General features: G+C 39.3%; 1 protein-coding gene across 2 annotated transcripts in view; it reads left to right on the top strand.

Annotated features, from left to right (window-relative positions):
• ELAPOR2 (endosome-lysosome associated apoptosis and autophagy regulator family member 2) overlaps nucleotides 1-13,385 on the top strand; it is a 76,504-nt gene that overhangs the window by 32,282 nt on the left and 30,837 nt on the right. For both annotated transcript variants that reach the window (XM_060020346.1, XM_060020345.1), the window contains 8 exons: nucleotides 175-265; nucleotides 880-982; nucleotides 4,194-4,331; nucleotides 5,821-6,084; nucleotides 6,810-6,983; nucleotides 9,904-10,093; nucleotides 11,370-11,466; nucleotides 12,021-12,122. In XM_060020346.1, coding sequence (XP_059876329.1) covers nucleotides 175-265; nucleotides 880-982; nucleotides 4,194-4,331; nucleotides 5,821-6,084; nucleotides 6,810-6,983; nucleotides 9,904-10,093; nucleotides 11,370-11,466; nucleotides 12,021-12,122 — 1,159 coding nt within the window. The remainder of the gene's footprint in view (nucleotides 1-174; nucleotides 266-879; nucleotides 983-4,193; nucleotides 4,332-5,820; nucleotides 6,085-6,809; nucleotides 6,984-9,903; nucleotides 10,094-11,369; nucleotides 11,467-12,020; nucleotides 12,123-13,385) is intronic.

The raw sequence follows: 13,385 nt of genomic DNA, 5'->3' as shown, positions 1-13,385 counted from the left end.
TTACTTGATTCTTCCTGGAGAATCATATGCAACGTTTTTATCGGTATCTAGGAGTCTACCTCTGCATGCCGTTTGCACCTGCAGTCTAAAATTGGGAATTCTTTTTTTGTGGCCTTATTGTTGGAAATCATTACTGAAATTTTTACTGACAAAGATAACCTTTATCATTTCTAGGTTGGGAGGTGGCTGGAGATCATATCCAGAGTGGGGCTGGAGGTTCCGATAATGATTACCTGATCTTAAACTTGCATATCCCAGGATTTAAGTAAGGAAAACCAATTCTGATTCCCTTCTGTAGGAATCTTCATGCCTGTTTCCCTGCAGAAATAGATGAAGTAGGGCTGCCTTTATAAAATATATTAATATTGTGATGTACGTAGCAAATAGCAAGCTGTGTAGGATAATGTATTATATTTAAGAATATCTATAGAAACTATAACTGTTAATTGTATATTAGTTAGATGAAGCCAAAGTTTTAAAAAATGCTCTATCCAAATATTACAAAAAACCTGTGACTGTTGGATGCTTAATTCAGAGATCTTAGTCTAAGTCATTTGCAGGAGAATCTCTTGGTTTATTTTTTTTTTTTTTCCTCGCAGTTCTGTCTGTAAAGTAGTATGTTACAAATTGTTTAATCCTTTTAGCCCCCCATGTTGAATTGCCCAGCAGGAGTCTTTTTCTTGCTGTAGGCTGGGTGGCAGCATTTACACCAGGAGATCTGAGCCTATTACCATGGTTGTGTAGACTCCATGCAGCAGTAGACTGCACGGAGAGGAGAGGAGAGCGTGGCTTTCAGCTTAATGAAAAAAGTGATGTAAACTTTTTCTAGATTGTATTCAGAACATGCTGTAAATATCGCAATTTTAATCTGTTAAATAGACCACCGACATCGATGACGGGAGCCATGGGCTCTGAACTGGGAAGAATAACCTTTGTGTTTGAGACCCTCTGTTCAGCCGACTGTATTCTGTACTTCATGGTGGTAAGTGGAAGAGGGGCTCTCAGAGGTGGATTTCAACGCTTAGCGTTCTCTTTGAAGTGTGACCCTATTTATACAAATTGCGATAAGAATCCCCATTTTTCTTCCCATTTTTAGGGTCTTCCAAAAACATCAAAAAGATACCTAAGGAACTCATTAAACATTATGTGGTGAAGTCCACAAAGGAAGTGTTCATTCCTTGTGGAGAGAACTGAGTGATGGGGCCTGGGTGACAGACAGAAGCCAGAAAATATTAATCCCCTAGGAAAGTCCTTCAAAAAAATATGCCACCAGCAGAGTGAAAATTCTCCCCTAGGAACCATTCAGCAATTGAGACCATCAGGAGGGAAAAGCATGTATTAATAAGTGAGGGCACAAAACAGTGGAGGCGGAGAGCTTTGGGAAAAATAACACCCTTCCTTGTTAAGTAAATAAACGTAGACAAAGGATTTTGCTATGTACATGTCATAATTTTGCCCATGTTTTCCTAGATGTCCTATGAATCTCAACTAATGGCTTGAGAAAAAGTGGTAACACAAAATTTACTTAAGACCCCAGGGAGGTATTGGAAGGTTGTTGGCTAAGACTTTAATGTTATAATTAAGTAGTGACTTCATAGACATGAGTTGTTTTTGCTTTTTTCCAACAATCCTTTAGTAACTAGTTAACAGTCCATTAACAGTGTCCTCCATGATATACAAGATATATGGAGATTTGAATATTTGTTCAGGATTACTAATAGCTTAAATGAAGGCAGACTATTTCGTTCTGAAAAAAAAAGGACTTTGTGGTAGTCAAAGAAGATGAAGACTCTTCAAGCACGTCTATCTATGACACCACAAATAACCGAGCAGTCTTCAGTTCTCTTAGCTCTCCCTCCTTATTTCTTCAGTGTATTAGTTCCTCTTCATACTGAGTGCCATTACTGACAATTCAGACTCCCATTATCTCTCAGCAATAGTCTCTATCTATTCTTCTCACCCCCATCCTCTCATAAATGCTGTTGTCAAACTTATCTTTATAAACATAAAAACAATAGTAGAGACAGCCACTACAAATCTACCCCATCACCCTTAGTGGCTTTTTATTGCCTGAGGCAGCGGTTCTCAAAATGTGGTTCCTGGACCAGCATCATCTGGGAACTTGTTAGAAATGCACATTTCTGAGCCCCTTCCTAGTCTTTTTTTTTTTTTTTTTTTTTTTTTTTGCGGTACGCGGGCCTCTCACTGCTGTGGCCTCTCCCGTTGCGGAGCACAGGCTCCGGACGCGCAGGCTCAGCGGCCATGGCTCACGGGCCCAGCCGCTCCGCGGCATGTGGGATCTTCCCGGACCGGGGCACGAACCCACGTCCCCTGCATCGGCAGGCGGACTCTCAACCACTGTGCCTCCAGGGACGCACCCCCTTCCTAGTCTTAATGAGACACTCTGGTGATAGGGCCCAGCATTCTGTATTTTAGCAAGCCTTGAGGTTGGTTCTGAAGTGCGGTAAAGTTTGAGAACCAATAGCCTATGAATACACTTAAAATTCCTTAGCATGGCATCTGTATGGCTTTTGTACTCTTTGCTCAGCCTCTGTTACCAAACTGCTGTTACTACTCACCCCTCTTTAGACATCCTGAATTTGTTAGCGGAACACTCTGTACTTTTTCACTTCTCGTGCCTTGGCACACTCTAAGCTAGAATGACTTTCTTCATTTTGCTGTTTTGTCTGGTGAACTCCCGTTCATACTTCGAGCGCAGCTCAAACCTCACCTTTTCTGGGAAGCTTTCTCTTTATTCCTTTAAGTAAAGTTAACCACTCTCTCCAGTGTGCTCCTAAAACCCTTTGAGAAAACCCTACTTTAATTATGTGAATGTATTCATATATTTGTCTCTCTCTGTTGATCTAGCATTCCTGAGGGTAGGGATCATAGATACTTATTTTGGTACATCAGTCTTAAGAGGTTTTTGCTCATAGCTGGATCCGTTAGTTTTCTTTACTCTGTGATTTGATTTCTGCGCAGCAAGTTTTGAGATATCAGCACCTAAATAACACATCAAAATGCTTTCAAAATCGTGTGGTGTTTGACAAAGGTAAGGTGGTATTATTTGCAGTAATGCAGTATGTTCCATTTATTATGGGAATAAACATCCAGAAAGTGTTCAGCAAAGCACTGTCTGTATATTATGAGCTCCTTTTAGGAAGCGGCATGTGTGATTATTGGGTTGTTTGGTAATGTGGGGATTCTGTGACGTATGACAGGCATACTCTGTTGTTCCTACTTGTGGTGTGAACTCAAGACGCATGTCTTTATAGCGTATCTGATTACTTTATAACATGCTGTCGTCAGCGTTTCTATCATAGAAAGAAAGAGACATGTCTTGAGCCAGGCCACTGTATTATCAACATCTCGGATAACTAACAAAAACCTATCCAGATTCCTAAGTCATCTATTAGGGTTTCTGCAGGGAAGACTAATTAGAGAATTCAGAGTTAGTCTTGGTTTTTCATTTCAAATAAATTAGATGTGTATTACATTATTTGCTTTACTTGTTGCATTTGCTTTCTGACCATGTTAATGACATAATATTGGTGGAATGTCACACATTTATATAATATTCTAAATATTGAATTTAGCTAAGGAAATCAGATGTTACACAAATTAATCTTTTTGGAATTCAAGTATAAGCAAAAGAAGATTACATGAACATAAAATAACATTCTAGTTAATCTGCACTGGAAATTGCGAGTATGATTCAGGGAGAATTTAGAATTCCTGTGTGAAAGCCGCCTATCAGAATCCCTCAAGGGAAAAGATAAAAGATGGAAAGAAAGCCTTGTCATTTTATGAGGATCCTAGAAGTTTACTGTCAGAAGTTGGAGGAATTATGTTTCCCTTTCTGCATATATTTCCTAAGCTGGAGTCATACACATACACACACACACCACCCCTCCCTCCAACAGAAAAATTCCTTAAACATAACTATGATTTGAGACCTCTTTCACATTGTATTGGTGACGTGGTTGATACATTGTTATTACTCAGCTAGTAAGTGCTTGTGTAGACTTGAAGGGAAGTTTTGGAGAGTTTTAGGGTTACATGCTCTGCAGATAAATATTCATGAACGCTGTAGGGTTTTCTGTAAATACAAACATATGACTGTAATGTATATACATGTATATTAATACTGAGTTGGTGGTTTTTTGTATGTATTTTTTTCTACTATATTTTAGGATATTAATAGAAAAAGTACCAACGTGGTCGAATCATGGGGTGGAACCAAAGAAAAACAAGCTTACACCCACGTCATCTTCAAGAATGCCACATTTACATTTACGTGGGCCTTTCAGAGGACCAATCAGGGTCAAGATGTAAGTTCCAAGCACTTAAAGAAAATCAAAGCCACAAAGATGATCCTCCCTGTGGAGATTTGTACAAAGTGGTCCCTCACATCTCCTGGAGGAAAAGGCTTAGCTTTTTCCTGATGTAGAATCAGTCAAAGGCTTAGCTTTTTCCTGATGTAGAATCAGTCATTTGGTTACGGAGCAGATTGGTATAAAAATGGTATTTTTTTGGGGTTTGTGTTTTGAGAGCAAGAATGTATGAAATGGAATAACACAATGTATCTTCGAATTGTTCTATACTTCGAACAGATATAGTTCGTAAAAGCTTAAGAGAAAGAAAATCTTATTTTGTAGTTATTTAAAAACTTACTTTTAAAGCTTTCTGAGACTTCGGGAAGGTGGTGACTTTCTTCCCCTTCGTCTGAAAGATCTGACGTTTGTCCAGGAGGCATTATCTGATGTTGGTTTATTACTTCATACGGTAACGACTGTCTCCTTTTATAGCTAGGCGAGTGTGTACGTGCACACTGTTGGGTTAACACACAGAACTATTCTATTTTACTTTCCGTGGTAGAATAGACCTTAATCCTCCCCTAAATATTTTCCATTATATGCTTCAATTACATGTTATTGTGGATCTCCATTGCTGTGGCGTTCCCAGGGTGAGAACAAGGTAAATCACGGTTTAAGACGCTGCCTTAACATTGTGGCAAATGCAGAGCATTTTCTCTTTTCAGGTTTTCACTGGGGAACCCATTCCCCAGGTTTCACTTGACTCCAGTTGCTCTTTTATGAGCGCTCGGATTCCTACCTTGTGGGGTGTGAACATGCTGTGCAAGCCTTCCTTGCCTCCCTTTAGTCTTTGCCCCAGACAGAAAGCATTAAGAGGCGGCGCTCTACTGACACAGTGGTGCTCACTGCTTGATGAAAACTAGACCTTAATTGACTCAGTGTCACAAGAAAGAAAAGTATAGTAAGACCCAGGTTTTTACTCTCTGTTACACATCCGGTAGAAATCAGAGTATGTTGGTTAAGGAAAGTGCTAGAGAGGGAGGAAAAAAGCCTAAGGAAGTGATGTGATTGCACCACTGTCACACAGTTGGTGCTTGGGTGAGGAGTTTTTAATCCCCGGTCCAAGTCTTTTCCACATTGCCACAGTGCAAACAACCTATTGTATCATGACATTTAGGCTTATGTCTGAATAAACAGTGATGGGAGCTAAGGTTGCTCTGTTGTTAAATCATATTGGTTTTACCAGACATCAAGTCTATACATATGCCTGAATTTGTACCCATTATGACATAATTTCATGGCCGAATTCCTGGAACTCCATTACTGTGGAAATGAGTTTCTAGTGTTAAGGTTTAATATATTTTTAAAAAGTACCAAAAAGGAATACTATTAATCCACTGGCTGGGATACTTTGCTTAGTTCTTTTGGTGATACGAACATAAAACAATCTGGTTGTACAACTAAGCGCCAAGGCAGAAGTCATTACTTTCTGCTCTCTTTTTAGAATAGACGGTTCATCAATGACATGGTGAAGATTTATTCTATCACTGCCGCTAATGCAGTTGATGGGGTGGCGTCCTCGTGCCGTGCCTGTGCCCTCGGTTCTGAACAGTTGGGCTCATCGTGTGTCCCCTGCCCCCCAGGCCACTACATTGAGAAAGAAACCAACCAGTGCAAGGAGTGTCCGCCTGACACCTACCTGTCCATACATCAGGTCTATGGCAAGGAGGCTTGTATTCTATGTGGGCCTGGGAGTAGAAGCACTCAGGTAAGTGGGTCTGTATTTCACTTATCCCCAGGAAAGCATATTTTAAGACAAACCCAGAGGTTCCTCTTAATGTTTCTCCAGGAACTATGAAGTTGCTATTTTTATTTATGAATGGCTTTTTCATTCCCTTTCTTATTTTACGTCATCTTACATCTGTTGAGCACTTAATATGTGCCATGAAAGGGCTAATTACCGGGGGCATAAAATATTAAGAAGAGGATCCAAAAAAGAATGCTTTCCAAAAATATTAAAACTGAGTTCTTGTGTGTTCCATTAAGGTAGAGCAAGTAAGGTGCCTCACTATATGTAGGCTGTAGGCGTATGTGGAGAACAGCAAGAATATCTCATAACATTTTAAGGGTAAAGATGGATGCTGTATTATGAGTGAAGGAAAAAAGAGTTTAATGTCTGTTGAAACTGGCATAACAGGACATTTTAGCTGTTTATTAAAATACCTTTCTATAAGAAACTAATCTTAGAATAACTTTACTCCGTTAAAAAATTCGAACACTTCTGAACTTTGCGTAGAGAAATCTAGAGTGTAGACATTTTCTATATTAGTGTGGTAAAATATACCATAACTAAGACAAGATTACTGAAATAGTTTTTAAACCTAGAACTTTCTGGAAACACATTTTTTCATAGCAGCTGATGCTTTCTTTCCTGCCGTATTGTTTTCGCTTTGTTTTGTTTTGTTTTTTACATTTCTTAATCTTTAATCAAAGGACCACTCAGTTTGCTACAGTGACTGCTTTTTCTACTATGAAAAAGAAAATCAGAGTTTGCACTATGACTTCAGCAACCTCAGCAGTGTGGGCTCCTTAATGAATGGTCCCAGCTTTACCTCCAAAGGAACAAAATACTTCCATTTCTTCAATATCAGTCTATGTGGGCATGAGGTGAGTTCTGGCTGGCAGGGTGAGACGGAGCTATGTTTCAGCTCTGACTGAGTTATTTTCTGTGTTGATGGACCAGTAAAATCTCTATGGAAGCTAACAACCAAATGTCAGAAACTGAGCTGTGACAGCTTAAATCCTCTGTTGCTTCCTAGCACGTTGGCAGTTTTCTCCACCAGGGGCAACCTTGTCTGGTTCTCAGTCCATCAAAGCACTTATCCAGTCAGTTGAACCCCCAAAGCTTGGAGCTACGGAGCAAGGGCTTTGAGGATCTTTCATTTTTGTAAAAGTGGGTCAGGCTTGTCAGTCCCACCTATGTTTTAGGCAGGAAGTTAAGGTTTGAGAAAGTTTGTTGCTTATATGGTCAAGTTTGTGTTTTAAGAAGAAAGGACTTTCCAGAGGAAGTTTGTCCAAAAATAAAAAGGACGCAAGCAGGGCACAAGCGCCAGTTGATAAGGTAGCCTCTGCTAATAAATAATGGGATTTAATTTTCTTTGGCAAGAAGCAGAACGTGAATGGATACTGGTAATGGGAGAGTTACAGGACTGCGCGTCCAATATTTTTGTGGGCATAGAAGGTCGGGGTTGAGGTGTATGTGTGTGTATTCCCCGTTAGCAAAGGTGAAAATATACTAAGGCCTTTCCTCCGTGTCTCTTTCCGTTTTAACTCCTATGTCTCTAATGGTCTCCGTTATGAAATGCTGTGCCAAAGGTTGTGCAAGGGAAATAAAAAGACGTCTCATGGCTACAGAAGTTCTCAAACGAAAAGATCTATACATTTTACATGGTATGACATTTGTCCTGTCCTGATTTTACATGGGGTGATCCAGCACACTCACCCAATTGATCACCCACTCGGTTCACTCAATTAAAAAAAAAAATTAAATGCCTGTTGGGTTAAATGCTGTGTAAAGCAGTGAATAAGATTAATTCCACTGTATATCACACTTCTTGTCAGTCTCATTCCTGTGTTACCACTGTCTTTGCTTTCCTCTTCTCTCTTCTGTCTTCCTTCTCCTTTTTTCCTCTTTATTCGCATTCCTTTCCTCTTCCTGTTGTTTTCCTCTTCTTTTCCTCAGTAGAGTCTCTCTGCTCTTTTTCCTTGTTCTTCTCTTATGACGTCAAGAGTTTAATTTAAGCTTAGTAACAATATTGCACCTGTAATGCGGTGAGCAGGCTTGGTGGTGGGAGAACATTTTATAGGTTAGGATTGCTCGCTGCATTAAGGAAGAGAAATCTTTGTTCTTTTCTTTGTGCCCATCTATGCACACTCTACATCTGAGACCAATAAAAGTGTTTCTGTTTTTCGTTATATATTTCTTCATAGAAATTGTAGAGTAAGGTATAGTCCTTTGCAGTGGGACTGTAGTATATTTAGACATACCATATTAAAAAAAAATAAGAGTCAAACCATTTTATAAGTTATATCTTCTCACCACCCTCCAAATGATTAGAAAAGTAAGCTCCTGGGCTTCCCTGGTGGCGCAGTGGTTGAGAGTCCGCTTGCCGATGCACAGAACGCAGGTTCGTGCCCCGCTCCGGGAGGATCCCACATGCCGTGGAGCGGCTGGGCCCGTGAGCCATGGCCGCTGAGCCTGCGCGTCTGGAGCCTGTGCTCCGCAACGGGAGAGGCCACAACAGTGAGAGGCCCGCGTACCGCAAAAAAAAAAAAAAAAAAAAAAAAAAAAAAGGAGGTTTAGCCAAATGTAAGGCCTCTCAACTCTACTGAAAGGGAAAAATCTTGGGAAAATGGAGATTTATTTCCATGTTTAAAGAGACAGCTGAGAACAATTAGGTAGCCTTAAAAAATGGTGGGAAAAGTAAGTTTTGGGAAATCTGTATTTGAGAAGAAAACCTCCAAAAGTAATATTTAAAAATCAGAAGGAAAAATTTATACACTAATCCTGTATTCTCTCCAGGCATAAAAGGGCATGTAGCTGCTATATACAAGGCAATAGGCAAAAGACTGAATATTATATTCTGCCTCTGCATGTGTTTCAGTAATGATAGTATTATTTTTCTATAACATGAAAGGAGTATTAGTACTATATATAAATAGGGAAATAGCTATAGTTACCATATTTATAAAAAGTATAAAAAATAAATAAATTTAAAAAAATGTATATTCAGGGCTTCCCTGGTGGCGCAGTGGTTGAGAGTCCGCCTGCCGATGCAGGGGACACGAGTTCGTGCCCCGGTCCGGGAAGATCCCACATGCCACGGAGCGGCTGGGCCCGTGAGCCGTGGCTGCTGAGCCTGCGCATCCGGAGCCTGTGCTCTGCAACGGGAGAGGTCACAGCAGTGAGAGGCCCGCGTACCGCAAAAAAAAAAAAAAAAAAAAAAAGTAAGCTCCTGTATACCCTTCAACATACTGTGTACTTGAGCGGATCCACATCACTGAGTCTAACAGTAGGTGAATAAAGAAACTTGTAGTGACCAGCTGTTCAGTTGTTGTTCTAGGCTTTTACGTTTTCTTTTTCAGCCTTGACATTACTTTTTTGCCACACACAGGCCTATACAGGAGAAGGAAGAGCAAGTCCTTTTTCTTGGCATTAAAACCTTCATCGGCAGTTTTCTCGTTCCTTTATGCACATTGTTGTCCTAAGAATTGAAGATTTCACAGATGACCTGTATTTCCTTAAGTCAGATGGCTTTCATCCAGCACAAATGATGCTTGTAGTTGGGGCAGCAGTGCAGCCTTGAATTACTGTATTCATTATAACTTCAGGGACTCTCAAGCCTGGTTGAACATTGGAATTGTCTCAAGAGCTTTTAAAAAGTACTGGTGCCTGGGCCCACACCCGATCAATTAAACCAGAATTGTGGTGAGGAGAGAGCCAGTGCTCTGCTAGAATCAGTAGCTAGGTGAGATCCAGTTTAGAGACTGACCTTCAGTGAACCTCTTTATGACTTTATTTTCCTAGGGGAAGAAGTTGGCTCTCTGCACCAACAATATAACAGACTTCACAGTAAAGGAAATGGTGGCAGGGTCAGATGATTACACGAACTTGGTGGGAGCATTTGTATGTCAGTCAACTATTATTCCTTCTGAAAGTAAGGGCTTCCGAGCAGCCTTATCGTCACAATCCATCATTCTGGCAGATGTATTTTTAGGTAAGTTTAATTTGGTTCGTATATGCGTGCATGCATTTGTTCTAAAATTATGGTACTGATAACTTGTCATTGCACTGGTGCTTACCATCGATGATTAAAACCTACAGGTAATTCTAAACCATCACTTTATAACATGGTTAAAAAGCCCCTGCAAGTGAGATCTTTTGATCGTTCTCAGGGAATACAAGAAGCTTCTGAATTTAGGTATTAACTTGTGTGATATGTTGTTTTCTGAGAGTCTGTGCCTTTCATCAGATTCTCTAAGCAAAATAATAATAAACTCCCCAAACTGAACAAAAGAAGAGTAAACAAACACAGTATAAACATGAATCATAATATCTGCCACCAGTTTTCATCATCTCTTCTCATACCAGAAGTAATCTGGTGAAAAACAGCAGGAGTGAATGTGCTGAGTTTTATTCCCCATCTGTCCCTCCAGTCTTTCCGGTCTAGAAAGTTTAGGGAAGCTTTAAGGATAATTCAGGTCCCTAATTAGTAATTCCTAAGGATCAAGTTCATTAAAATATCTGTGGTAAGGATTAGGGATCTAACAAGGCATATGATGATCTAACAATGTAACAAGCTTCTTAGATGATTCTAATCTGCAGCCAGATTTGAGAACCATCGTGAGAGACTCCAGGGGAATCTAGCAATAATTATCAGCACCAAGGACAGGTACTTAGTTTGTGCTCAGCATCAGAACTCTGTTAGAACAAAGGTTGCTGTAATTGCTTGCATTTTGGCTCTGCTATCATTTTGCCTGGGGTGGATGGATGGGGAATGCCTTACTCCTAGATTAAACAAATTTTGGAGTTTTTTTCTGGAAATTATTAGGGCACAAAAAATTTTGTTTTGTCACTTGTGTCTATAATGAATGTGAATGAATGAAAAGCTGCATTAGCAAAGTAGCCCAGCTCGTTTGACACAACTCACAGGAGGCTGAGCATGATAATAGTAGATTGTTGAAATGTTCGAACTAGAAGGGACGATGGAGATCATCTAAATTATTGCATGCATTTTACAAATTCAAGACATAAGAATCAGGGAAGTAAAGTGATTTAAGCAAAATTGCAAAACTAGGGAGTAGAATCTTTTATTTTCTATTCTGGAAACTTTGTAACGTTTATTGTTCTTACCAAGAATGCATTAATTTAAGAGGATATTTCTGGTAAAATGACAGCATCAAAGTAAAGTTATTTTCTATTTAGATATACAGAGACTAAATAAGCCTAATTTTCCCATATTGCTTAATAGTTTCTTTTTTATTCTTGTCTAGGAGTGACTGTTGAAACCACTTTGCAAAATATTAATATAAAAGAAGATATGTTCCCAGTTTCACCAAGCCAAATACCAGATGTGCATTTCTTTTATAAGTGAGTGAACATGCTGCTTCTCTTGACTGTTTTCTTAATCATAAGGACATCACTCAGGGTGCCTAGCATGGTAGCTTATACCTAATAGGTAGTCAGTAATTGGTTCGTAAGTGAAAGACTTAGTAAAAAATAGGAAACGGGGAATATGTAGAAAGCATTATGTCATTTTTCTCATATATATAATCTTCTAAATTAGGCAATAAAGAGACTCTACTTCATTGTCTAGGCAGTAATTGTAATTCACACATCAAAACACCAGCCTAAGTCGCTATGACCTCTAATCTCTTAAAAAATTCTTTTGCTTCTAATTTTGATTATAATTACAATAGCTTTAAATCCTTTGATGATAGCGTATGACTTTACCTGGGGAGCAGTCAGCTTTTCATAGTCAGTGAAAGTAAATGAACTCAGTATGTATTAAAATTCTAAATTAGTGAACTTGGATACATTTTTTCGTTTATTCATAGCGCATAGGAGCAATTACTCACAGGATATTTTTGTCTTTGAAATGTGTGTCATATATGTTTTGTGAAATAGCATTTCTCTTCCAATAGGTCTTCTACAACTACAACCTCTTGTGTTAAAGGCCGATCAACTGCTGTGAAAATGAGGTGTAATCCTGCTAAACCGGGAGCTGGAACCATTTCAGTACCCAGGTAGTCTTATTTCTATATGATTCTTCCATATTTGTATTTATTAGGAAGAAAAACTCTCCAGAATCTTACTGTTTTAAAACACGTTCTCTATGGATATAAAGCAGAAAGGGAACAAAGAATATGTAGATTTTTGTTGTACAGACGTGCTGGGTGCCTGTAGAGAGGTATAGGCCCTTGCCAATCTCAGCACTTCCCAGTCTCCTCAATGACATATTCTCGTCTGGTTTGCCTGAGTGTCTAATTGTCTTGAAAGTTATTTAAGTAATATATAACTATATTGTTTGTATCCTTGGATTGAGTCTTAACTATCTAACCTCTACTTTCTTGAGAGCTGGGTTAGGAACTTCCCTGGATTACAGTTCTTCCCCAGCAAGGGACCATCTGGGCGATCTAGAATCTAGATTTGAGATTAAGCAGTCTAACCTGTGTGCCATAGTTTCTTTCTCTATAAGGGGATGAGGGTCAGGTTAGATGCATTTCCAACTCTTCAGTTTTCTGATCACTGGTGGCGAAATCACCAAGGTAGAGTCTGACCTTTACACTACGTAACACAGTTCATTTAACTGATTGGCATCGAGGCAACAGCTGTCCACAGTCTAGATGTGATTAATACAGCCACTTTGGGTGGGACCAGTAGGAGAAAAGAAGCAGTTTCATGGACTCAAAACTGTAAACTTAAAGACTGTTTTCATGGCATGAATGAAGCTTAAATGTCTCCTGATTTTTATTTTTTATAGTTATTCATTGTTTAGTATGTAGATTATTTCTAATCTTTTTAGGGTTAAGGTACCTTTGGATTATAATTTGATTTGCACATTTTTCTCCATCAAGCTAGCAAAAATTTATCTTTAAAAAAATGATTGACTTCATTTTGTTTTTGATAGTTTCACGGTAACCTTTTGTGAGATTTTAAGCTATCCTGCGTATGTTACATCAGGATTGGAAATCAGTGGTCTAAGCATTGCTCCAGTTACTTGGGCATCTTAAAAATAATTACAGTGATAACATAGTATTTTGGGCTCATTTCTATGCATAAAGGCTTACTAGCATTCACCTCTTACCAACGCTGTTACTCTGGTTCTCGTAGATGTATGTATTAATTTTTCTCCTCACCTTTTCAAGGTGAGAGAAGAATGTGATGAGCGCAATACATAATAAAAGGTAATGGACATCAGTGAAAGAAACAGAGGGAGCCTGGTACTCAAGGGCATCGTGTGGTGGAGGATCCCTGTGCCAGTGTTCACGCTGGAGTTGAGGCAGCAA

Source organism: Delphinus delphis, chromosome 9 (genome assembly GCF_949987515.2).
Source record: "Delphinus delphis chromosome 9, mDelDel1.2, whole genome shotgun sequence".
In the NCBI taxonomy this organism is placed as follows: domain Eukaryota; kingdom Metazoa; phylum Chordata; class Mammalia; order Artiodactyla; family Delphinidae; genus Delphinus; species Delphinus delphis.
The sequence above is the reverse complement of the archived record's forward strand: the minus strand, read 5'-3'. Positions and strand labels throughout refer to the sequence as shown.